Source organism: Mastigoproctus giganteus, chromosome 1 (genome assembly GCF_048544385.1).
Source record: "Mastigoproctus giganteus isolate SK-2022 chromosome 1, ASM4854438v1, whole genome shotgun sequence".
Taxonomy (NCBI): Eukaryota; Metazoa; Arthropoda; class Arachnida; order Uropygi; family Thelyphonidae; genus Mastigoproctus; species Mastigoproctus giganteus.
Window position 1 is genome coordinate 239,598,436 of NC_143575.1, and position 26,970 is coordinate 239,625,405.

The 26,970-nt window shown below is 39.7% G+C and overlaps 2 protein-coding genes across 4 annotated transcripts in view; both read right to left on the reverse strand.

Annotated features, from left to right (window-relative positions):
• The window catches only part of LOC150091679 (uncharacterized), a 157,293-nt gene that overhangs the window by 111,180 nt on the left and 19,143 nt on the right, over positions 1-26,970 (reverse strand). The window lies entirely within an intron of this gene.
• LOC150091681 (very long chain fatty acid elongase 7-like) overlaps positions 8,442-26,970 on the reverse strand; it is a 29,160-nt gene continuing 10,631 nt past the window's right edge. Inside the window, exons 1-8 of one of the 3 annotated variants that reach the window (XM_090376373.1) lie at positions 25,049-25,157; positions 22,717-22,795; positions 22,145-22,335; positions 20,594-20,674; positions 20,244-20,300; positions 19,976-20,081; positions 8,967-9,103; positions 8,442-8,809 (exon numbers count right to left, since the gene is read on the reverse strand). In XM_090376373.1, the coding sequence (XP_090232499.1) occupies positions 8,621-8,809; positions 8,967-9,103; positions 19,976-20,081; positions 20,244-20,300; positions 20,594-20,674; positions 22,145-22,335; positions 22,717-22,759 (804 nt within the window). In that variant the 5' untranslated portion in view covers positions 22,760-22,795; positions 25,049-25,157 and the 3' untranslated portion in view covers positions 8,442-8,620. Of the gene's footprint in view, positions 8,810-8,966; positions 9,104-19,975; positions 20,082-20,243; positions 20,301-20,593; positions 20,675-22,144; positions 22,336-22,716; positions 22,796-22,944; positions 23,014-25,048; positions 25,158-26,970 lie in introns of those variants that run through there. The other 2 variants (XM_090376379.1, XM_090376369.1) reach the window with 2 other exon arrangements.

The following is a 26,970-nucleotide window of genomic DNA, read 5'->3' on the forward strand; positions in this document are numbered from 1 at the left end:
GATTGTTTTCTACAGCAGCATGTTAGAGAGGCAACAAGAGGAAGTAACACCCTTGATCTGATTATCAGCATTGATGATTCATGCATTAAGAATTTACAGATAAAGGAACCACTAGAAAGCACTGATCACAGTGTACTGATGTGGGATTTACTTAAAGAGGTAACTATCATCAGGGTAAAGGGAAGGGTTTTTGCTTTCATAAAGGCGACTACAGTGGTCTTAGAGATTTTTTAGGTTCTATACAGTGGGACCAACTGATGATGTTAGAAAAAGCAAATTGTAAATGGAATTTACAATTTGCTTTCAAGATTATTTCAAGGAAATAATCTTGAAAGGTTCAGGTCCGAATGGATGTCAAATGAACTAACGAGACTCGTGGCAAAGAAGAAAATGAATGGGTTGTACATAAATTTTCAGGTGACACAAAAGCCTACGGCAGATATAAACTAGTCTGTAATCAGGTCACAAAGGAGGTTAGACAAGGAATAGCAGATTACAAGAAATCTTTGACAAGGGATTCAAAGAAAAACAGCAAAGATTCCTTTACTTATGTAAACACTAGAAGGAAGGGGATGAATCAGATTGGTCCACTTGATATCGATGGTTCGACTGTTAATGATCCTGCTCAGTTAGCAAACAAACTGAATGAATATTTTGCATCTACATTCACACATGAGGAGTTATTCAAGGAGGATACGGGCAGATGTTTATCAAACTCTAACAGGGAGTTGAATGATTTTGTAATAACTGAGCGCAAATATAAGGAGAAATTGTTGAAGCTAAACATAAAAAAGGCACTTCGGTAGATGGAATATATCCAGTTATATTAAAGGAGGTTGCAATGGAAGTAAGAAAACCATTAGGCATAATTATGAGAGCATCTTTGGACTCAGGGGAAGTCCCCAATGGTTGTAGATATGGAAATGTATCTCCAATTCACAAAGGGGATCGAAGGGTGACACGAGTAATTACAGACCAGTTAGTTTAACTTCTGTTCTGGGTAAAATAATGGAGTCAATTAAAGATGCATTGCGGATAATCTAGACAAGACTGCAGCAATAATTCAGACGCAGCATGGTTTGTTAAGGGAAAGTCTTATCTGAACTATTTGATTGAACAGTACGATGTGATCACAAAGAACTGGATGCTAAAAATAATTTTGATATCATATACTTGGATTTCAGAAAAGCTTTTGACACTGTTGCGCAAATGAAGAAAACTGTACAAATTGGAGCAGTATGGAATTAAGGGCAAGTTGCTATAATGGGATAAAAGGATCGTTAAGTGGGAGAAGACAGAGGGTGGTAATCAATGGGTGCTGCTCTTCGTGGACTAATGTTATTAGTGGAGTCCCACAGGATTCGGTGTTGGGTCCACTGTTGTTTTGTGTATTTATAAATGATATTGATGAAGGTATATCAGGATTAATATCCAAGTTTGCAGATGATACAAAGGTTGGCAGGGTTGTTAATAACCGTAATGACAGTATGGTGATGCAACAGGATCGGGAAAGCTGGGTAGATGAGCCGAGAAGTGGCAACTGAAGATTAACATTGACAAATGCAGAGTATTACATATGGGTAAAAATAACCGAGAGAAATGTACCAACTGTGTGATGTTACACTTAGGGTAGTGGAGAATGAAAGAGACCTGGGGTAATTGTGCAGTCAGATATGAAATCTTCTGAGCCGTGCAGACAGGCTGCCAGAGTAGGTCATGGGGTCTTGTCAAGTTAGATTTACATGAGTTTTGCGAGCAGGGATAAGGAGTTGATTATCCCCTTGCATAAGGCAATCAATGGTCATGCCACACCTTGAGTACTGTGTGCAGGTCTAGTAATCTCATTTTAGGAAGGTTGTAGAGTTGCTAGAACGAATACAAAGAAGGGCAACAAGACTTGTGAAGGGAACAAAGTGGTGCTTTTATGAAGAAAGGGTTAAGTTCTGCAAATTGCAGCTTCTGGATACTAGGCACCTGCCATGCGACCTGGATTGAGCAGGTACAGTTCTGGTGAGATACTTCCGCTTGGTCAGAACTTGAGGGGACATAGATTCAAACTGAGGAAAGACAGTTGGCGAATAGATACGCTGAAGTTTGCCTTAAGCCAGCGGATAGTTGATTGGTGGAACAAACTTCCATCTGTAGTTGTGGAAGTTGGTAGTTTAAATAAATTCAAGGCAAAAGTTGACAAACATTTGGAACGAATGGATCATTGAAGTGGGAAGGGTTTTTTTTTTCTTTTGCTGATGCTATGTAACCTTGCTTTCTTGCATCGTGTGCCTCTACTAATGTTAATATGCTTATTTTGGTTGATGATCATCGTTGAGATCATTAATTTGGGATCTGAAGTGGTAAATTAGGAGGATAAAGAAGTCTAAGCTGTCTGGCTGTAGAGGATAAAAAAAAAAAACTACTATTTTTAAGGCCACCCGACTAATTCAATTGAACCAGAGAATCGACCAGAGAACACACTGCGTGTGTTCTCTGGTCGATTTGCCTGTTTTGCTGGACGATAAAACCCCCGTTTTTGAGTGAAAACCTTGCTATCCACGCCTGAGACCGACTACCTCAGCCACGGAGTGAAAAAGCCCATTAAAGTTCCACGCGTCATCGACGGGATAAGAATCTGTTCCTTTTCCGCCCAGTGTGTGGGGAGGTCGGTGGCGATACCACTGTGCTATCCGCGCAGAATGTCAATAAGGAAAGGTTTCAGTTCCAGTAAGCGGTCCATCATCATGTATATGCTACCTCACCTAGTAGTTTGATTCAAAATTGCTATTTGTTCAGCACAGCATTTAATTATTGTTTACATTTCTGGCTTTCTAGCAGCTAGTACAACCTGCCTCACCTTACGTACAAGTGCAGTTGCATGTAATAGTAATAGTAATCGTGGCATGTGCTGCAAGAAAGCAAGCGTATTAGCTTATGCAGCATCAGCCAAAAAAAAAAAAAAAAAAATTTAAACAACCATTCCCTCTAAATGTTTGTCCAGTTCCGCCTTAAATTTATTTAACCTGTCAACTTCCATAACGACAGACTGAAGTTTCTTCCAGCAATTAACCACCAGCTGGCTAAAGGCAAATTTCCGCACATCTATTCCACAATTTGAATTTATGCCCCCCCATAAGTTCGTAATCTGAGCAAGTGGAAGAATCCCATCAGAATTCAGCGTGCTCAACCCATTCAAAGCCTTATACACCTCAATCAGATCACCTCGTAGGTGCCTAGTCTCCAGTCGCTGAAATTTGCAGAACTTAAGCCTCTCTTGGTAAGAGGATCCCTTCATTTCCCTCACCAATCTTGTTGCCCTTCTCTGTACACGCTCAAGCAAATCTACATCCTTCCTAAAATGAGGGCTCCAGACCTGTACGCAATACTCAAGGCGTGGCCTGACCATTGCCTTATACAAGGGGATAATCACCTCCTTGTCTCTGCTAGCAAAATTCCTGTATGTCATTAACAAAACCCCATGACCTGCCCTGGCAGCCTGTCTGCATTGCTCAGAAAACTTCATATCTGACTGCACAATTACTCCCAAGTCTTTTTCATTTTCTACCACCCTAAGTGTAGTACCACACAGTTGGTACGTTTCTCTGTGGTTACTTCTACCCATATGCAGTACTTTGCATTTGTCATGGTTAAACTTCCGTTGCCACTTCTTAGCTCATCTGCCCAAATTATCTAGATCCCGTTGCAGTAGCACACTGTCATTAACAACCCTGCCAACCTTTGTATCATCTGCAAACTTCGACATTAAGCCTGATATACCTTCATCAATATCATCGATAAATATACAAAACAACAGAGGACCCAACACCGAACCCTGTAGGACTCCACTAATAACATTAGTCCACGAAGAACAGCACCCATTGATTACCACCCTCTGTCTTCTCCCACTTAACCATCCTTTTATCCATTGTAGCAACTTACCCTTAATACCATTCTGCTTTAATTTGTACAGTAGTCTTCCATGCGCAACAGTGTCAAAAGCTTTCCTGAAATCCAAATATATGATATCAAAATTATTTTTTTCATCCAGTTCCTTTGGGACCACATCATAATATCCTATCAAATTTGTCAGACAAGACTTTCCCTTAGCAAATCCATGCTGTGTCTGAATTATTACTGCAGTCTTGTCCAGGTGATCCTGCAATGCATCTTTAACCAGTGACTCCATTATTTTACCCGGAACAGAAGTTAAACTAACTGGTCTGTAATTACTTGTGTCACCCTTCGATCCCCCTTTGTGAATTGGGGATACATTTGAACATCTCCAGTCTGTGGGGACCTCCCCTGAGTCCAAGGATGCTCTCATAATTATGGCTAAGGGTTTGCTTAGTTGCTTTGCCGCCTCCTTTAATATAACTGGATAGATCCCATCCACCCCAGGTGCCTTTCTTATGTTTAACTTCAACAATTGCTCCTCCACTTTACTCTCAGTTATTACAAAGTCATTAAGCACCGTAAGCCATTTCCTATCCATGTTTATTTCCTAAGCCATCACAAATTGCCAGCTGTAAAGTATGAACACCGCAAGGCATGTGCTGGACTCCGTAGAAGCTTTAAATTTCCATTTCATCGATAATATCACTTAAATCCAGTTCTCCTCCTGCGTCATCATCAGGTTCTAATTCTGGAGTCTCACCACTTGATTTAACTCTTTCACTTTCATCATCAGTTATTGACTCACCTCTCTCTCTCGGTCTGTATTTAATTTCTAAATGGCATCTACCATGTTGGAAGCATTATCAGTCACTATGCCCAATACACGCTGTTTTCCTATTTCAAACTCTTGCAGAACGTCTTTTCAGCAGGTGACGAAGGTACTCGCTTGTATGTTGGGCTTTTGTATCCTTTACTGCTAATGTTCGTGTAATGAATTTATTGTTAGCAACTTAGCATCAACAAATCGAACGTTTATTGCAAAGTAGTTGAATCTACAACGCGTACAAGCATCTAATTTCAAATATACATAACGTCCTTTTAAATCATTTATAAGAGCAAACTTTTCTTCCTTTGCTTTCTCTATTATAAAACGTCGAATATTGCCTCTATCCAAACTAATTTTGAATTTTTTCGGCATTTCTCCTATCAAACCTAGCATGCAAAAGACATTCAGAGATAAAGAATTCTTCTCCACTAACTCAATAATGTAATTCTTGAATTGATCTGCTGTCATGGACATGATTGGTTCATTGAAATCTAAGTTCATCCTTGGACTCTGAAATCTTCTCATTCCAACCATGAGAGAAACCGAAAGAACAACAAATTGTAAGTTTAGTTTCACTCGTACCACTAACCAACTGCATGAATCTCGTCCATTATTGCACTCCATATATCTAGCAAACAAAAAGGAGTCACACGATCACCTGTAAACGTGACCATGAAAAACACAAACAGTAAAGTCCTGACTCACAAGAGAACTGCCCAAAGCGTTTCTTATCTAAACCATATTCCAGTGGAATTTTTGGAGGTTCTTATATTAACCACAGCTTGAAGCAAAGATACTCAAGATTAAATTTATCAAAATATTTCAGAAATTAATTTAAAATGTATTATTTATAAAGCCAAAAATTAAAAGTGACTTAAATCCCAATCAGTTGTCCCACATTAAGAAATTAAATTTAGACAGTGGAATTACGTTCACTTCTGATTTTTGTTCTCATCAATAACTTTAACTAATCAAATTGAAAAATAAGTCATGTAATTATGTGATTAGAATAATTACATGAATTCGAGCATCCAAAATCTGACCTGCTGACAGCAAATACCTTCCACTAATTGCAAACCTTTTTGTTTTATGGAATTTTTCATAATAATTAGCACTCACATGCCAAAAAATTAGAAACCTCAATCCAGTATCTACTGTAGTTAGCAGGAGCACCTTTAGCCCAAATTGAAATTCGTACACATCGGGATGTGGATTCTAGTAAGTGTCAGTTAATTCATAGGTGAGGATTAAATCTATTAACCAATAGAAAGATGCTAAGATTTTCTCTTCTGGATTCAGTGGTTCTTGTTGGAGTGGAAGTCTTAGGGTGAACTTTGCTCTCATGCTCTGATCATCTGTGGTTGTTGTGCAGGATGGTTCTGGGGTCTGGCGGAGGGTTGTATGTGGGCTGCTCTTCAGGATATCTGGACTATATTCTTTTCTTGTTTTGCCATTTCTTCTTCAATTTGTTTGTTGAAAGGGCGGAAATATTGTCGGTCAAATTGAACTCCTTGTTTTCTGTTAATTGATGTGGTACCGAATGTTTTCACGAAGAAGGTTTCTTTGAATTTTCTTTTGTTGTACTGGATGTCTATAGAGAGGGACTCTATTGTTGTTCAATTGCAAAAGTCAGATGTGAGCGTAAAAGTAGCCTGTACATCGAGAGATTCAGCTAAATGTGCGACAACTTCCACTCGAATTGGAGGACAATAGTTCGTGGTCTACAGCCGACAGATTTCCTGGTCTTCATATCTTAATGATGTTCGTGGGGCTCTGTTTTAAACATAGTAGTCGTATTAAGTGTTTGAATCTATTGGAAAAACATCCATCCGTCCTTCAACATTTTCAATCAGTGCCTTATAGAAGGAACTTGTATCCATTCCACCTCACACGGAGCCACCAATTGAACCGTAGAAGAGGCACTTAATGGCCGAACATTCATCCCTTTCTTCCCAAAGGTATTCAGTCTGATTAAGATCTCGACTCTGGGCCGACCAGGTGAGTTGCTAGACTTCAAAGTAAGATGAAGAAGCTCACTGATCGAAGATGGAGCAGAGGAATAGATGATGTCATCCCCCTATGGTTTTCGTATATTCTGGCCTAAAGATTTAGTCATGGAGAATAATTGTGTCTGTTAATTTTCCAACTTGCACAAGCGATCCATTTATATTATCTAAGTAGATAAAACTCCGATAAAATATTCTCATTAAAATGTTTAGAGTAGTGCAATATAGAGGCAATCGTGGTGAAGGGCCATCACACAGCATTAGTAGAAAACCTGGTTTTCTCATTGATACCTTCATAAATAGGCTACTCTCTATTTGTACAAAAAAGAAACTGAAATAGGTAATAGAGGGACTAATTTGATATTCAAATTCCCATCAGTAGCAATGATCCTCGCTGTTGGCCTTTTATTTGGGATTTCTGTCTGAGCGCTAAACAATCAACGATTTTCTTTACACTGTCTCTTTCACTTCTCAATGACCATAAATTCGTTTTTTGTCGTCGGCATTTTTAATGAAAAATATTTAATGGCGGCTATGTTGTACTCATTAGTAAGTTATTTTCCAATGAGGTGTTAATGAGGGTTGATATTGATGTTATTTTGTCGGGTTTTTACAACCATGTGTTTTCACGAATCGATTTTGATGTTTTGCGAGTTTCAAACTCCTCACGAGGAAAACAACCTCTTTTCTCGCCACCTCTTAGAACAGCTAACTATAGCCCGGAAATGAAGACTAAAAGTGTATTTCAGTTGGAGAGTGTTGTAATAAATATACAGTGCACTAATAAGGGGGGTAGTCATTTAATTCGCGGACTGGTGCAAGATCTTATATGAATTGTCATCATCTTAATCTTCTGTGGATTTCTCATTCTCAAAATACTTTTCCTTGAACTTTACAACTGCGAAGCGCTTCTGTTATGTCTCTGAGAGTATCGTTGTTTCAGACGCGAAACGCTTGCCTTTCAGAGCTTTCTTCAGGCGTAGAAACAGGAAGAAATCACACGGGGCTAAGTCCGGTGAATAAGGCGGATGTGGCAGAGCCTCGGCGTCTATGACAATGATCTGTGCCTGCACATTAGCCGAAAAGAACTTCGCATTGCGTTGATGGAGAACCCATTTCACACAGGAGATGTTTATTAATAAAACATCTATATTATTAAAGAGAGTGAAAGGTGTATTTTCTATTAAGAAAAATAGAATTTTAGTGACTACATTGGATGATGCCTGGAAGCTTCTTCGAGTGTGTACTTGACTACCGATGAGGCCCCGAAAAAAAAAATACATTAAAAACATCCATTTTATGTCTTATCTCATCGGTTTTATTAAATTTAATAAATAAAAATATAAAAACACAATTCTTAACGTTTTTATTTTATATAATGGGAGTTTTATATGTAGATTATTTAATACGCAATTAATAAAGAAGTAAAAGAAGAGGAAACAGTAAATACTATATTTAATATTCTACATAGTACAACATCAAATGTGAGCAAAATCAGGAAGTTACACAACATATTTCACAACTCTTTAATGCGATTTAAAATCGTATTATGCAAAATAATATACGTCTAATGATGGACATTAAGTGATTATGATGGCATATAAGAAATAAACTCTTGATTAGACTTTTAACTCGATATTAAGGCACTAAAGTTGTCATTAATGGTATAAATATAAAAAAAAAATTATAATAATAATAAATTCTCCTTTTAACTTATTCTTATAATGCAGATCACATTTTTAAGAAACTACGCTTACGATAAACCCTGTAAAAGTTAACATAAAAATTGTACAGGGTATTTTGAAAGACATTATACACCACATGTTCCTGAGAAGTAGTTTTTAAATTGGGAAGGTTGTCCCAAAGTGGTTGTGTTCTGAAAAATAAAATGTTTTATTAAATCTCATTCTGATTTCAGTGTAGGGAAATGATTAGAGGATCTCTTATAGTAGTTCTTCAGGTAGAAATTAAGAAAAAACAACCAATACAGTCCTGAAGCAGAAGAAAACAACAAGGAAATGAATGTTGGGAAACCACAGTTTTGGAAGAGCATTACTTGAATGTAATAAGCAGATATCAGGAACAGCTGGATCTGTAAAAGAGTGATGTACGCTGTTAGAAAGTGAAGAGTAGAAACTTTTTAAATTATTACTCTCATTTTTTACAATTTCAAATTAATTTGCAACGAGGAGATAAAGTTGTAAATTAATCTTAAACTTGACCTCCATTAGAAATTAATTTATGGTTACCATTTGCACTTTGGTGAGGTGTTTCTTCCACCAGAGATATTTCTGCACGTTCGGTCCTAATCCACTCATCCCATAGTAGAAATACATTATGACGTGAACCCCAGAATTAAGACCGATTCCAACAACAGTGCTGCCACCTATATAACAGAAATTATATTCATGATTATGAAGGAAAAAAATATATTTTTTCTGATATACAACAACTGTCTTGTATTAATCAATATTGTTTCATAAAAAGTATTGGTACAAGTAATATTTAGACTAAAATTTTATTAATTTATGCAAGAATGAAACCGGTATGCTCTAATTTTTGTTTTTAATACAGTACACCTTTTGGTAGTGTTCATATTTTAAATTGTATTTTTAACGTTATTTTTCACATTATAAAGAAAGGATTAATGGCTGAATTGTAAAAAAAATTATTAACCCTGCAGAGGTGGCGCCACTAGTTGTTACAAAAATCGTTGGGCTCCACCTGACGAGTATAAACAAAATATAAATATTCTTTATGATTTTTTGTTTAGAAAATTTCAGCTTTTATTCGATTACCAATCACATTTTGAAGCAAATAGCCTCATTAAAAGTTTAATCTCTTATTTATTAATTTCTGGAGAATAATCGTAAATTAGATAGAGTCTACTTTACTTTGGAAAGCAGTGTCTATTTAATTTATGATTATTATTATAACTAGAAGCCGTTTAAGGTGTTTTCTTGTCTAGCTGTTAACCAGACAAGAAAACTATTTTTAACTAACGTTGAAAAACATTTTGCCCTCTGAATAGAAATGTCTGCAGCAAACGTGAAACAAAACAAACAAGATATTCAAAACTATGTGAAACTGTAAATAATATTATGAAAACAATTCACAGAAAACTTCTCGAAGGCAGTAAAATTCTTGAAATCGTATTTCGGATAGTCCTAACAAATTGGCAAACATTTCCTGTGAAACTGAAATGACCTTGGATTTTTTCACTGAAACAGTTTGAAGGACATACGGAAAATGAATACAAAATTTATTCAGAATAATAAAATAACAAATGTTAATGGGTATTCCAACGCAATACCCCAAAAAGTAGAAAAGAGGATTATAAAAAACATTTTCTGTTTTATGGGATTTCTTCCTCCTAGTGACAGGTACTGTGGCACCAAGTGGATGGTTCTGTCCAGTTGCAATTATTATTGTTATTATTACAGTAAGAACTTAAGCCTTCCCAAGAAAGGCTTAAGTTTTGCAAATTGCAGCGTCTGAAGACTAGGCACCTGCGAGGTGATTCCCAAGAAAGGCTTAAGTTTTGCAAATTGCAGCGTCTGAAGACTAGGCACCTGCGAGGTGATTTCATTGAGATGTATAAGGCCTTGAATGGTTTGAGCAAGCTCAATTCTGATGGGATTCTTCCTCTTGCTCAGATTACGCGTTTAAGGGGGCATAAATTCATATTTAGGAAAGACAGTTGTAGAATAGATGTGCGGAAATTTGCCTTTAGTCAGCGGGTGGTTGATTGCTGGAACAAACGTCTGTCGTTGTGGAAGTTGATAATTTAAACAAATTCAAGGAGGAACTCGATAAACTTTTGGAGCGAATTGATGTGCAAAATATATATATTTTTTTAACTGACGTTGATGTTGTATAAGCTTACTTTCTTACATTATATGCCTCTACTAATGCTAATGCTAATGCTAACTCTCTTACTGTCCTACAGGTGTCTCGGATCGCGGCTTTCTGGACTTATTGTTGCTAGGTTCTTATGGAGGCCCTTTGGAACCATGCTGCTGGTTGACATGGTGATTGCGATGGTCATTACTTGTTCTATATGCCACGTATCTTTGATTTCTTGTCTTAGGTTTCAGTACTTTCTGATCTTTGCCTCGTGTGTTTTCTGGAGATTGCTTGTGCTCGGCACCACTATCTCGATTAGGTTGGTAGCCATTTTCTGCTTGTCGATGAGGTTTATGTCTGGTCTGTTGTGAGGGATCGTCTTGTCCGTTATGATGGCACCAACTGAGTATAGTTTATGAGTAGGGGTCTCTACTACGGCCTGAGGTTCGTACTTGTAATACGGCACACTTTCTTTCATAAATTTGCATTTTATGTTCTAGCTTCTGATGTATTATCCTGGTCGTGTCGAAGAGAGTACTCCGTCTGGGTGATTACACCTGCGGTGATGTGCTGGATTGCTTCTGGAGCCAAGTGGCATCATCGATATATGTTATCTGTCACTCCGGGTCCATGTCGATATATTTCTTGTGGTTCCTAGTGTTGACTACCTGGTCTTGGATGGCGAGCATGAATCCTTCGGTCTCAGGAAAGAGCTTCTCGTTCCTCAGCCAAGCGTTGGACGCCATCTTATCGATGTAATCTTGATGGAGGTCATTGTAGTGGCTACCAAGGAGAGCCTTTATCGCCCATTTTTCTTCTGCCTTTGTTTTTATTCTGTCTCTGTGAGTTGGACATCCTTTTTAATGTTCAGCGGTGAGCGCCGTTTGTCTACCTTCTTTATGGCTTGGTAGATTGGCACTGTGCTTTCCTGGAAGTAATCATGCAGTTTCTTAATCTATCGCCTTCATTTTCTGTTCAATGACATCACTAAAACCATTTCCTTCTTTTTCCTGTGCTATGGTCAGTCTCTTGAAGGTCGACTTCAGGTAGAGTTGGTGGCTCTTGGTCATCATTATCCTGGTCTATCTCATAATCTACTCTAGTTCGGTGTCGGTCCAATCGATGATCCCGAAGGAGTACATTAGTACTGGTATGGCACAAGGGTTTATGGCTGTGATCACTTTCTTGCTATTAAGCTTTGAGTTTAGCGGGCTACTCAGTCTCTGATGTATATCTCAGTCAGGCAGGCGTTGATCTCGTAGTGGTCTAACTAGTGTGCCTGATATTTGTAGGTCTCTCCCTCTGCCATGGCTCATTCTCTTTACCAGTTTTCAGCTGGTATTTTCGTCCGACTGGATGTCCTTGATGTAGTCCATGAGTCTTGCATTTCTCTAGGCCAAATTACGCCCTCGGGGGTCGCACAGTTGGTAGAACCGTCATCCTCCCCACTGTTAGCCCGAGAGTTTTTCCCTTCCCTGTAATTCCAACCAATCCAAAGTAATACTCAATTATCAATATTGTAACAGAACAACATCAAGCCTGAGTTGTGTAACTATTGAGAACCTATTGCCAGTTGAAAGAATAGAGAGAATATTCCCATTGTAGCTAGGAAAAGTTTAGATCTTAGGGAACGTGAAAAACCTCTCGCTCTAACTAGATTATACGAATTTCTCTCCATATCTAATAAGAAGTAAGGCAAAGTCTCCCTAGTGCCTACCAGATCTACAAATGAATTAATTAATGTGCAAAGGGAATGGAATGCAAGAGCCTGGCTTCTCACGTTACATAGGGATTTTACGATCGGGAAAGAGATGGGAATACAGGATGGCGTGGGAGGTTGGCCGAAAGAGAAGGCAGCCATTGGAGAGTAGGTGGGCAATTTTATTAATGTCTCCGACACCGTGACGCCAAATAAAACACCCAGAGACGAGGGGACCCATTTGGGGCACGAGTCGTTCCTGGACCGTCTTGGTCAGGAAACTCGTGACTTCCAGTGGCCATTGAGAGAGATTTGCTCTAGAAGACAAAGGAGCGCACAGAATATAAAAAGGGCCCAAAATGAGACTAAAGGGTTGTTACCGCCGGAGGCTTTGCTGGTTTTTGGACGCCATTGTTCCTATGGATGCTGAAATATCATCGCCTTAGTTGCTGTAGGTTCGTCGTTGTATAGTGGATCCCTGCGGTCATCGATGCTGGTCGCCGTCACTGCCGAAGTCACCATCGGCGTCTCGCCCAAGCCTCTTCATTAGCTGTCCGCGCTATCGGTTCTGGCTGAAGAGATAGAATTGTGATGACCAGAGAAGAAGACAGTCCACTCCACTATAGAAGGAAGCCTTACAACAGTCCCCAGGACAAACCAACCTAATCTGGTAAGCAGGCCGTTCTTACGTGTGAATGAAAATGTGTGAAACAGCCAAATTTATATTGAACTAAAAGCTTACTTTCTTATTCTCTCTTTTATGCAGAAATTAGTGTTTATTCAATGAGGTATGGAATAACTATGATAGTCGAAGATACCAACGATACTTTTTCTTTCCTCCTAGTAAACCAAATGTTACCGCATCCGGGGTAGCCGATGCGCCAGCATTGGGGACCCAGGGTACTGGTGTGAAGTGGACCACTGGCCACAGAACAAGCTGTTATAACAATGTTACCGCATCCGGGGTAGCCGATGCGCCAGCACTGGGGACCAGGGTGCTGGTGTGAAGTGGATCACTGGCCACAGCAATAAACTTACTACGCCGAAAAGGACAATTAACATTGGCGAATGGAATGTTCCAACGGGGCACCACGTTGGATAAAAGGAAATCATTGCCCAAGAACTACTTAGGTGCAAGATATCAATCGCGGCATTATCCGAATTAAGGCTCACCGGGTCTGGAACGATGATCATCCAACCACCAGCACCTAACGAAGCGGTTATGCTATTCTACTCTGGTAGTGAGAAACGAGAAGCAGGAGTGGGCTTTATGGTCGATGCTCAGGCCACCAGTACTGTGATCGCTTTCCAACCAATATCGGACCGCCTGGCAGTCCTTACTGTCAAGGGCACCATCAAGACCCATATTATCTCCGCCTATGCGCCAACTGAGACTAGCCTGGACCCGACCAAGAATGACATCTACAACCAGCTCCAACATACGCTGGATTCAATTCCACAGACAGAAGTGATCATCCTCGCAGGGGACTTTAATGCCCATATTGGCGTGGACAGATCTGGTTGGGAAACAACAATGGGCAAGTTTGGCCATGGGAAGATCAATGACAACGGCTTACGTTTGTTGTCCTTTGCCGCATCTAACAACCTGATCATTGGAAACAGCCATTTCCAGCACCCTCAAAAACATCAACTTACATGGCGAAATCCATCTGGCAAGGACTCAGCAATACTGGACTACATTTTGATCAATGCTAGATTTCGCTCATCGCTCATGGACGTTCGTGCCATGAGGGGACCTGATTGCGGATCTGATCACTACCTCATCCGGGCTAAGGTGCAGCTCAAATTATGGCATGCAAAAAGATCATCTCGGTCAGCCAAGCTGGACTGGAGGCAGCTAATGAATGCTGCCAACAAACAGGCATATCAGATCGCCCTATCCAACTGCTTCGAGATGCTGGCCGTGCCCGAGGATATAAATGAAGAAGAAAAGCAGATCTCTGATGCCATCCTGGAATGTGCCAAGCCCCTATGTCCACCTGCCCGACGTCGAACGCAACCATGGATATCAGACGAGTGCCTCGACCTCGTGGACAAACGGAAACAGGCAAAGTTGGTCGACTTTGAACGGTACCGGCAGCTAAACCGAGAAGTCCGACAAAGAATGACAGCAGAAAGAGAAGCATACTGGAACCAAGTGGCAGACGATCTTGAAGTGGCGGCATCCAAAAACGAGTACCGCACTCTCTACCACACCCTCAGATGTCTGAGTGGAAAGACCAAATTGACTAGTGACAACATCAAGAATGCTGATGGGACCTTCGTGCGATCACCATCCGAACGCCTGCAACGGTGGAGTGAATTCTTCAAATCTTTGTATAATCACGACCCACCTCAGGGACCGCCAGCAACAGCACTCTCGATGGACCCCCCCTGAGGTCTCCATGGTCGATGCTGAGCCTACAGTAGAAGAAGTGAAAGCAGCCATACAATCCCTGAAGAATGGCAGGGCACCAGGAGTGGACCAAGTCACCACAGAAGCGATCAAAGCCGGGGGAGATGTACTGCTTCGCCGACTGCACTCACTCCTCAAAATCATCTGGTGCACTGAACAAATTCCGTTAACATGGAGGAAAGCCATTATCGTACCGATCCACAAGAAAGGTGATAACCGGGACTGCAAGAACTACCGTGGCATCAGCCTCCTTTCCATCATCGGAAAGGTCTTTATGAAGATCATCCAGTCAAGACTGCAAAAACATCGCGAGCAAACCAGTCGAGAAGAACAGGCAGGATTTAGACCCGGGCGAGGATGCTGTGATCAAATCTTTGCCATTCGTCAGCTGATGGAGGAGAGGATCCGGTGTGGACAGCGAACCGTCATTGTTTTCATTGACTTTAAGTCTGCTTTCGACTGTGTCCACCGGCCTGCCTTATGGAAACTACTAGAGGTTGAACATGTACCTCGAAAAGTCATCACACTCCTCCAAACTGCATACAACGGTTTAACCAGCGAGGTGCGCATCCAGAACGATTTATCTGAGGAATTTACCATCCAAACTGGAGTCCGCCAAGGGGATGTAGCCTCCCCGTTGCTTTTCAACATCGTGGTCGACGCCATTATGAGGCAAGCATTCAGAAACAGACAGGGCATACAATATGACAAGGATCACTATGTGACTGACCTGATGTTTGCCGATGATAGTGCTATCTTTGCTGGTAACGACTCTGAAGCCACGGACATCCTCTACGACATTGCCCGCATTGCCCGGCCATACGGTTTGAAGATCAATGCTGATAAGACAAAGGCCCTGACAACAGATGGGTCGCAAGCCACCATCTATCTCGAAGGCGTCCAGATCGAGCAAGTGCAGGACTTTAAATACCTTGGGTCGCTGGTCCAGGAGAAGAAAGTTGCATCCACCATGGAAATCCACAGCAGAATTGGACAGGCGGCCACTGCGTTCGCCTCGCTCAAATGGTGTCTGTGGAAGAGGACCAACATTTCCACAAAGACTAAAATCCGACTCTTCCGGACTTTGATCCTGCCCATTCTTCTTTACCGATCGGAAACATGGATTTGTCTCAGATTTGAACAAACTTGAGGTATTCCAAATGCGATGCCTGCGGCAGATCTTGGGCATCTCTCTTCGCGACCGCATCACTAATGATACCATCCGCGCCAGATGCCAACAGCAACCAACCATTGCCGACCAAATCCAGAAGCGAAGGCTCAGATGGTTTGGCCACGTATGTAGAATGGGCACGAACAGAATACCATCCACACTCCTTTGGAGACAACGACCCACCCAATGGAGCATCCAACGGACCGCGCCTAGGAAAACGTGGGCCAAGCAAGTGGAAAATGACTTGAAGAGCCGACGTCTCTACCTTAACCAGGCCAGGACTGAAGCCATGGATCGTAAGGTATGGAAGAACATCACAGAGCAAGTCCGAAACCCTGCGGCACCTACAGCAGCATACTGGTTGCGTGGCCAACCGCCTCCCCCAGCTGCCAGCTAAGGACCAAAGAAGAAGAAGAAGAAGAAGAAGAAGAAACCAAACGCAAAAGAAAATAAAATAGTTAAACATAATTAGATATTAGTCCCTTAAGTACAGTAAGAACAGTTGACAAGATGCCATAGGCCACCTAAAGCATAACCTCTCAATACTCTGAGCCTACCTAATAATAAATAAGATATATAGTTGCTTTCGATACATCAGAGTTTATCCATTCTAGATTTATTTAGAAAGTGACAAAAGTCAAAGAACAAACATGTCTAGAATACGGTAGAATGTAGAACTTTGTGAAATCACTGGACCATTGGAACTTATAACTTTAACTATGTCTTGTTGTTAGTATGCGGTTGTACATTCATTGTATTAATACTGAATGCAAGTATATAGTATACGTGACCTGTTTTTTGTTTGTAATTAATGCTATTATGTGTTATTTATGTCGCATTAATCATCATCTTGAAACACGCCAGGGTAAATAAACAAAGAAAATGGATTTCTGTGGGTGGAGAGACACTAAGTGATCTTTCCATTACAAAACACAATGCGATCTGAAGCTGCAGAAATCAGGGGTCATTAAAACCCTTGATTTCCGAGGGCTCGGATTTTTGTCCTAACCGATTGAACGGTTGAAGCAGGATAGACGTCAGAGGCGTACCCCGAAGAAGGGGAGTTAACACCACACTGGGTGGAAAACACCCGAGTTCAAGTTCCGTCCATGACGTGAGGAATTTTTATAGCCTTTTTCACAATGTGGATGAGTTAGTCGGCTTCAGGTGAGCGTAGCATGCTTTTTCGCTCGGAAAATTGGGATTTTCTTCCAACAAACAGAAAGACGACCACAGAAAACACCCAATTTATAGACAGTATACACGGAACAATACGGCCTTAGTCGCTGTTGATGATCCTGAAACCCTGCTGCAATAACAACAGGCCAAATTGTATCCTGACGTCAGTACTGAACTCTTCAATGATGTGAAGTAGCTGTTGTAGTTTGTTCTCGGTTGCGGCATACAGTTTGCTGTAATTCATGAGATGAGAGAGGGTGTTCAGGTTTTTTTTCCCTTCTTTAAGGGTATATCGGTAATTACTGTTGTTGAGCATGGCGGACAGTACGTTGAGTAGTAGATAGAAACATATTGGACTCAGATCATCTGGAAGATTCCTTTTCTGATGGGGATCGGTCTGGTCTTGATGTTCTCGACCTTGATGGTGGTCTTCCACTTCGCCATATTTGCTTTTACGAAGTGTGTCAATGATGGGATGACTTTGAGAGCTATTACCCAACTGTGCGATATGGAGTGAGAGGCCTTTCAGTGGTAGATATGGGCAGGGCACAGGTTGCGGTTCTTCTTGTACGGTTGCTACACAACTGCCGTGCCAATAGTCAATTGCTCCTTGCATCCTTTTTTCATCTACTTACAATCTTTCTGCTGCTCGGTCTTGATGTTCTGGCAATACAAGTAGCCTCACGTCTTCTTAATTATACAGCTACTCAGGGTCTTGTACATTGTTGGGTGGCGGGTGATCGGTCTGTACTTTGCTGGGTTTCTGGTGTCCTTGTCCTAAGCCTTCAGATAGGTGATTACTTGAATCAGATACTCTGAGATTGTGTCCCGGTGCCTGGGTATACTGCTTCGCTATGTGTATGCGTGTGCATCTGAACTTCTTGTATCAGTAGTTGTCTATGTTATCTATCTCTGGTTCGTCACTTGCGTGACTACCTGATTGCCTGTTGTACTTCTCCCTCATGAATATCCCATTCAGCAGAGGAGTAGGTTTTCTTCCGATCTAAGACTATCAGTGGCCACAACCATTATGGCTAATTTTGCTGCTCCACACGTTGCTGTAGAACTCCTCGAATGCCTTCTGGTCGAGTGGTACCTTGCCCTCCTTCTGCTCTTGCCCGACGTTCTTGTAGACAGTTCTCTGGTTTTCTTAAATTATCCGGTTGTCTGTTTTCCTCTGAGCACTCTCCATGTAATGAATGGCAAAATCTCTTACTGAGAGCAAGATTGTAGTTCGTCGCTTATATCCCGCTTGTGGGTGTCCAGTTATTCTTCCATCTTTTATTATAGGTCTTCTGTTTGCTTTTGATGTTGTTTTTCTTGAGAAACTTCACTTTTTTACCAGCTTCTTACTTCTGTTACCCCGTTTTGTACTGGATCAATTCGACTATCTTCACTCTTAGCTGTTCTGTTGCCTGTTGTAGTCTTCTTTTCTAGACTGGTTGTTCCTTGTCTTTGCATTTTGTTTTCTTTTGGTCTGGTTTCTCTTCCTTTTATCCTGGTGGCTGCTACAGCAGCACAGTAAATGGCTGTGGGGATCGTATCTAGTGTTCCTTCGTTGTTGTTCGATATTAACCAGGGAATCCGGTATTATTCGCCTACTAAGGTGGCTTGTAGCTTGCCACAGGATTTTGTTGGAACTTTGCTTCGGTACGGTGTGGGTCTTTGTGTGGTCCGTTTCCTCGAACTTATTTATTATTAACATAACGTATACACACAACAAGCAAGCGCACAGTTAAAGTGTATAACAGAAGAGTACAATACGATGAACATACAAAGATTGCACATAAACAAATAAATAAATAGAATAGCACATAAGTACAATGAGAGTTCTATTCAGACGAAAAGTCCAATTCAAAGATATCAAAGGAATTCATTCCATTATTAGTACAGTATCCCGAAGAGAATCTCTGAAAGCAGGCAGTAGCAGGAGACATCACACACACAAACACACACACACACACACACACACACACACACACACACACACACACACACACACACACACACACACACACACACACACACACACACACACACACACACACACACACACACAGACAAAATTAAAAGAATAACTTCCACCTTGTACACATCCGTCAACCAGCTATCCTGCTCCAGATAGTTATGTGAAACTCTTTTTTGTCCATAGCTATATATACAGATCACATTTGTTCATTAGTACCACAGTTCTTTTGAAGAAGAAGTTCTTGGAAATCCGTGTCCTAGAATTACTGGTGTGGAAAGTAGACCTCTGCCTAGTAGCTACCGCTGGAACGTGAAGCTAAATATGGCACAGAAGATCAGGCAGGTAGGTTGAACCAGTGAACGTGTGATAAAACTACTGTAGATCCACAACAGTTCGCCGAGTTTCCAAAGATTGAAGCTTGAAGTAAGAGCAGAGATTCGGGTAGAAAATCAAGTGGTAAAACATGGGACTACGTCTGGAAAGATAGTGGACGAATTTCATTTGCAGCGATTCTATTTGCTGTATCAAATATGTGTAGTGTGGGGTCCATATAGGAGCAGCGAACTCTAGTACAGGGAGCACAGTTGCCTTGAATAAGAGCACAGAGAACTGAGGATCTCTAAATCTATAGGTCTGCCTTTTGATGAAACCAATTTGATATAATATATTCCTGATACGTTTTTCAAACCCACATCCAGCTGTAAAACTCCCAATTGTGCTAGAATTTCTAGATATAGGACCTCGTATGTTTCCATTTGAACTGCTTCGGGTTGTTTTTCTTGTACTTGATGTTCCACCTCTAGTTCTGTTCGGTTGAATCCATATTCTTTGTTATTTGCAGTTGGTCGCTCACATCCTGTTTAACTCTTTCCATTATCGAATCAAGGATACTCGAATGGACGCTTGAATATATACTCCTTTTCCACATATATGTATAAATATAATTTAGAAAATTTATGCAAATGAATTCATACTCACCAGGAGATATTTTAGTACCAAACCAAGCCACTAGAGGAGTGTAGGCATGGTGTATAATATGCAGATAGCTCACCTGGTTGAACTTTTTTCTTAATATGAAGAAAATCTAAAAAATATATAAAATTACAAATATTTAGCGTTCTATGAAAGAAGAACTGAGGCTTAAAATTATACAACCACAGCGTATAAGTTCTTTTAAGACAGTTTTCAAACGAATCTATTACAAAAACGATAAAATATTTTAAAGAGAATATATTATTGGACTCACAGTGTCAAGGAGCTCCACCAATTTTGTTAGATAATACAAATATGTTGTCTGTGCAAGCTAAAAATAAACGGGCAGAATTATTTTCAGCGATTAAATCATTATATTGTGGATTAAATAGCCTCAGCATTATATTCATTTAAATGTCGTTGTAAAATGAAGTAAAAATATTATTATAAGAAATCTTCGCAAGATTTATTTTGTCCAGATGGATAATATATAGAACAGTTAAACTAAAATTGGTGAAAATTAAAACTAAAATTGTTTGCTTTAGAAACAAAGTGGGATACGCTTCATCAACTTATACGTGGCAATAGTTTAAATATATTTAAAGAAAATGGGAAAAATCATACCTGATACGAGTGAGGATCATAAGAAAAGTCACATGGTTCACATACAATGTTGTATTTCTTTAAGAAAGCTATCTGAACAACCTGCATAAAGAAAAAAGTTAAGAGACATTACAATAGGGCTGTTCGGAAAGTAAGGTAACAAAGTGAAGAGAGGAACCATGCCTTCCCCAATAGTAAAACGTCACTTGGATAAAGATATATCGAATAACGTGTCTGTTAACGCTCGTAAGCTGTTCACAGAGGTCATACTTCATATTGATGAGCAGTGGATTTTCGTAAATAAACACTGCTGAACTGAAACAGAAACCTAGTATATTCTTGTCTGCATCTATATCTGTTGTTCCACTTATTTTGAGCCAAAACATCTATCGCCTTGAGTGTACTGAGAGAAGAATATTATGTTGTTGTTCACTGGAAATTATTGTGAATCCTGGCAGCAGGTCCAAGCAGGGATCATCAGTGAAACCAATTATTCTGAGCAACTTGGTAAATCTCTTCTATCAGGTAGTTGGAGTGATGTATTTTGAGTTATGATGGGCATCATGGCGAGATCCAATCTTCCTTACATTTCGAGGGTTTTCGCAGGCCCACAGCTACATAGCCCGACTGGTAACTCTCTAGGCGGAATCTGGATCACCTAGTGTATAATCTCGTTCATTCTAGTGTGCTAACTAATGGCTGGAAGGAACTCAAGTAGCATGGATGCGACACGCGGTCATGAGTTAGGTATATTCTTGCTATACGAGTCGATATCTACAAATATCGTCAATTCAATTCGTAGTCACATGATAAGTAACTGGGCAAACATCTACGAAAAAGGTCTACACATCCCAAACACTTCCTCATTCATTTTACCAATATGTGGTCTCAGTTCTAATCTCAATGGTGTCCATTTCCACCAAGGGTCTGTCAAGCCCCACTTGACAGGCTCTCAATTATCACTGCGTCAAGCTCAGATTGTTCGCTTTACCATTCCTTTGGCTTCAGAGGCCGTACTTGTGCATATATCCACTATGATATTCCTTTGACAAGGAATATCAAAGCGGTTACATGCAAAAGTGAAACACAACTTTGGTGAACAGAAGCTAATGCTGCTGTTCATCAATGTCCACATGGGATCATACTCTATCAAGGCCCTAGTCTCGGTCAAAAAAGAAGGCAGCCAGATCAATTAATGGCAACTAATTGGTTCCACTCATTATCACACAAACGTTCAGATTCTGCTGCTTCTCCATTCTACAATTATTCTCATGTGTTCTGTTCTTCTGAAGTAGCGTTTTACAACGTTTTCAGTCAACACTTGTTCGCTATTCAACTCCAAAATCACAGAACTAACATTTTCTCTAACTCATTTATCCATTCTACTTTCTGTTCTTTGAAATAACCAAGCTTCACAAATGATCCTGGTATACTATAAGTTCCAACATCTTTCGGATTTGATGTCAATAAAAAGAAAAAAAAAAAGACCAAAATACAAAATAAATTGAATTACTAGTAAAACTTATTTTAAAGTAAAATTCATTTTTTGTAGAGGTTCAAATATTGCTTTACCTTATAAGCGATATATCCATTCACCACGGCGACAAAGACATTATATAAGAGCATCACGTGTTTTAGACTAAAAGGTTCAGCTTTCTTCATCATTCCTGGCCCAACCATTTTCGCGAAAAGGAAATATATCAAGGCAACACACAGAGTAGGCTTCCAGTCGTGCATCAAAGGCCACTCAGCAACTCTGGGATCTGTGGAACAGTAATGATAAAATGACCATTCGATTCTCCCACGTTACATCATTAATTTTAGTTTTTAATCAATAACAATTTATGCGCACCAAAATTCTTTTATCTTAGGAGCCAAGCGCGAAGATTTGACAAAGGAATTGATGGAAAAGATTACTTTGTTGTTGGATATGTGGATGCATGTCCTCATTTCCTAAGAATTGCCCAGAAATTGTGGATGGAAGAGAAAAGATCGAGATCGCGCTGAATGCATACTTCCTTATTTCTTCTTCTCATAAGAATACTTTGCATAGTTTAACTTAATTTTCATTCTGTTTTATGAAGATGAGAAATCAGCTGATGGGTTTGACTTGTCTGTGGCACGAGGATAAAGAATTTACTTACCATTTTGGCCATAGAAAGCGCTATATTTAGTTTCATTCATCATGGATCCCTCCGAAGTGCTTCTACTGTTTCTGTAGACCTGAAAATTCGATTGAAACTACCTCTTAAAAAATATTATTTAAAACTGCGAGTATCATCTCTACTTTGAATAAAAGTGACAACATTTTTAAGGAAAAATTATAAGTTTTAAAACCTATTTAAGCTATATTATTGTTTTTTAAGACATACAAACACAACTGGACTACGCAGACTTCACTGGTCTTAACAGTTTGTATTGCAAACAGAGTATACTGTATTAAGCTGGGGACGGGAGGTGACCCTTTGTGTCCCTTGACAAGAAACACTGTACTTTATGCGCAGATCAACATAAGTATGTATTCAGCTGACCAGAAACATCGGCTGGATTATCTATAATTGAGCAAAGCTGCCATCTGCTATTTTCCTCTTCGTATTTATGTAATATAATTTGTTTTCCTCATACTTGGCTCTCTTAACAAGCCATTTCAAACGTCCTTACTTTGCTTGCTTAATCCTCTTTGCGGGTTTTATTACAGGTCAACTTATAATGGCAGTATTATTTGAATCTAGGTTAGTTCTGTAGCTGTCCCAAGATGGCTATTTCTGATCTATGGAGCTCGTTATATCCCTCTTCATTGGTCATGGCTTCCTCCTTGTGTACTAACTCGTTAATGGAAGGGATGCACCCGTGATTTCGATTATCAATCTTGAAACATCCCCAAAATTCAATTCCATTTTACGTTCTCTTTTATAGCTTCACTCCAATTTAGAGAGCCTCGAAGTTTCTCAGGTGCCTCAATCTGCTTTCTTTAATTAAAACCCTTGCCCTTAACTATCGAAATAATATGCAGACGCCTCATAACTTTAATTGCTTTGGCCCTTAAAACACACCTATGCTTATCTTACACCTTAGGATCAATGTTTCCATGAGATTATCTGGAATCAGAACACGATTTTACAGCATTCAGGCAGCTGTTTATTATAAACATTGTATTTTTCAAAATGGAGCTCATCAACTCCTTTTTCAAGGTGACACCAAAAGCCTCAGTTACTCTGGTACACCACTACTGTAGAATTGAATAGTTATTCACATTCATCCGTTACATTGATAGGCCTAATTGAAGCATATTGTACAATCGCTGCCAATTTTACATTGCTTCTGCCTTATTCTTTAACTGATTGGTCCACTGAAATCACAGTTCATCCTTAGACTCTGAAATCTTATCATTCCAACCCTGAAGAGTAACAGAAAGAATAGCAAGTGTAAGTTTCACTAGTACCACTAACCAACTGCATGATTCGTTTCCTTGGTTCTCTTTTACTCACGGGTCAAAAAATTAGAAACATTGATTCGATATCTACTGTAGTTAGAAGGAGCACCTTTATCCCAAATTCTAGTAGGTGTCGAAGGGAGCTTACCTCCACATTTAACCATTCTTCCATCAAGATATTCTTCAAGACATTCTTCCATCAAGTATTCGTTTCTTATTTCATTGTCATCTTGAAAGAATTCAACAAAATCCGCATAAATATGAAGTACTGCAAGAATTTGGTCAAGGAGAAGAAGAAGATTCCAGTTGAAAAAGGTTTCTAATTTTCTAGCCAGTTAGTGTACTCGCCCCTTCATTTTGACATTAATGAAATATCCTGTATAAAACAGAAACAGTGTCATGCTAGAAACAACTTGCATCAAGCTAAGGGCTCATCTATCAAACACAGTCTCGAATTTACAGCTTAAGACTTTAGTTTTCACGGGATGGTGATTATTTGGGTTTTCCGATCTGTTTTTTGTCTTAAATAGCTAAGAAAGCAGTGCAAAAAAAACCACGTTCACAAATTTTATCAAATTTATAGAAAGACGCGAACACAATTGGCGAATATCTGAAGCAGGCGATGTACAAATATTGTAGTCGTATATTCTGTACAACTGGAGCACATCGAGCAGCCTTCTGGCGGGAAAGCGCACGGTGAAAACCTTTACCCCGACGTAAGGAGAAGAACTGGTTTTGAGAACAGTTATCTGTATTAAGGAGTCAGCGGAGGAAGAGAAATTCGGCAGTGGCTTGAACCTCTTCATATTCACATCGTTAAGGTCAACATTAAAAAGAAACTTATTCTTATTGTTGGCTGCGTTAAATGATAATCATTTGAGATTGTAAGGGGATAGTCTTCGCGTATTTGGCATCACTTAATTAGCATTTGTGTTTTTATCAGTTCGAATATAAGTAAAAAAGTCCTTTGTGCTCTGGATTCATATTAATGTTAATAAATTATTGTGCCACAGAGCTAAAACGGAAAGAAAACTATTACTCACCTAAATACGAATGTCTTCAGACTGGCAAGAAAGGAAACTGAGCGTTCAGAGTTAGAACCTGGTACTTTTTTCTCTTTCCTCTCGGTTATTTGCTGTTTAACTAGTTTTCCAACTTTACGAAGGTTGTACACACAACTAACGGACATTTCTAGATAATAAATAACGTCTGGGTTCCAGATTAGAAATGAACCTCATTCCCTTTGTTCATAATAAACGATTACGAGAAGGAAACTTTTATTCTGAAGTAAATGATAGAAAATTAACTGATTATGATTATGTCTTATGCAAGTGGGTGCCTACTGAAAGAAGATTTACAGTATAAGTAGCAATATATTTACAAAGGGTAAGGTAGGCGGTAGTTAGAACAAAGGGCATTTTAAAGTCTCTTCATAATACACTCACCGCCCCAAAAATTAGAAACTTTTTGCAATTGGCGTCAACAGACAATTAAGCGTACTTCTTTCTGTAAAACATTGAAAGGTTAGATTGGAGTGGAACCGCTAACGCCAAGACTGAACTGTGAACAGCGATTTAAACTGTTTTGAATCTATGAAGCCATGTATCCAGACTGTCTCTTGTCCACCATTCGAACGGTGGTATTATGGTATGGGGTATGTTCTGTTGGTACGCATAAGGTTCATCCATACCATTATAGAGTCGTGTTTCCTGAAAGGAATATCTTCCTGCCCTATTGGACGAACTTCACCTTCAATTGCTTTATTTCTACAGGACTGCGATGGATTCTTTGAAGAACAAAGCAAGCTATCCACAGTGTAATTGTATCTGAATGGTTTGAGGAATATTCCCAAGATTTCCAACAAGTCTATCTTGGCCGCCTAATTCTGCAGACTTGAATCCAATTGAGAATGTCTTGGATATGTTGGAAAGGGCAGTTGGGCTTCGTAGTTCTCCACCGACCGTGATACAGCAACTCACAAATATAGATATTGAATAAAGGTTTCTTATATTTGGCCAGTGAGTGTAACTCGCACAGATCAATTTCGCGTTTTGCACAGATCAATTTTCATTCCCCAGAACGCTCTCAAGGCTTAGGAGTACTGAGTTTGGATTTGTTTTTTATAGGTGAGGTTGGCATCAAGGATTACTCCTAGGAATTTGACACTGTCTGTGGTAGTCAGAACATTTCCTGCCAATTCCGAAAATAGAGAGGATGCAGTATCAGCAGAAGTCATCCATGGCATAAAGATGAGATAGTTTGACTTCTCTGGATTGACTGACAGGCCAGAAAAATTTGGCATACTTACAGAATGTATTTAGGTATTCAGAGGAGGTTTGTCTTTCTTGTGAATCACCAAAATGGCGTTTGCATGGCAAGTAGCGAACAATATCATCAGCATACGATAGTAAAGCTGGAATCTGATCCATTAGTGGAACGAATATTGCTGCAAATAACAAGGCTGAGAGAGACCACCTTGTGAGATCCCTACTTCGACATCTATGCTTTCATACGAAAGAGGCTAAACCTAAGAAGCTGACATCCAGGAAAAAGCGGGGAACCATTAAAGAATAATTAAAATACAAACCTTATTATCCGATATTCCATCAAGTATGTAGAAGATTACCATAACAGGTTATGAAATAAAACAAAGATACAAGGGGAAAGAAATTGAAAACAGTGTGGCAGGAAATAAACAATCTTTTCGTGATACCTTTTATAATAGCCATTAATATAATGTACATGTACAGAGTAACCAATTATACACTGGGAGTGATCAGGGATAGAGAAACTGGTTTCTGATTGGCATTTTGTAACCTCAGTCTTTCCAAACAATAGATATTGGAAAAATAAAGTGAATCATAACATTATTTCTAGGTAATGTTTTATTTCATTAAGATTTAGGTATTTTCTAACTGCGTGTGCATGCCCTGATGGTTTTCCCCTCCCGGAAACTCGGGTTTTT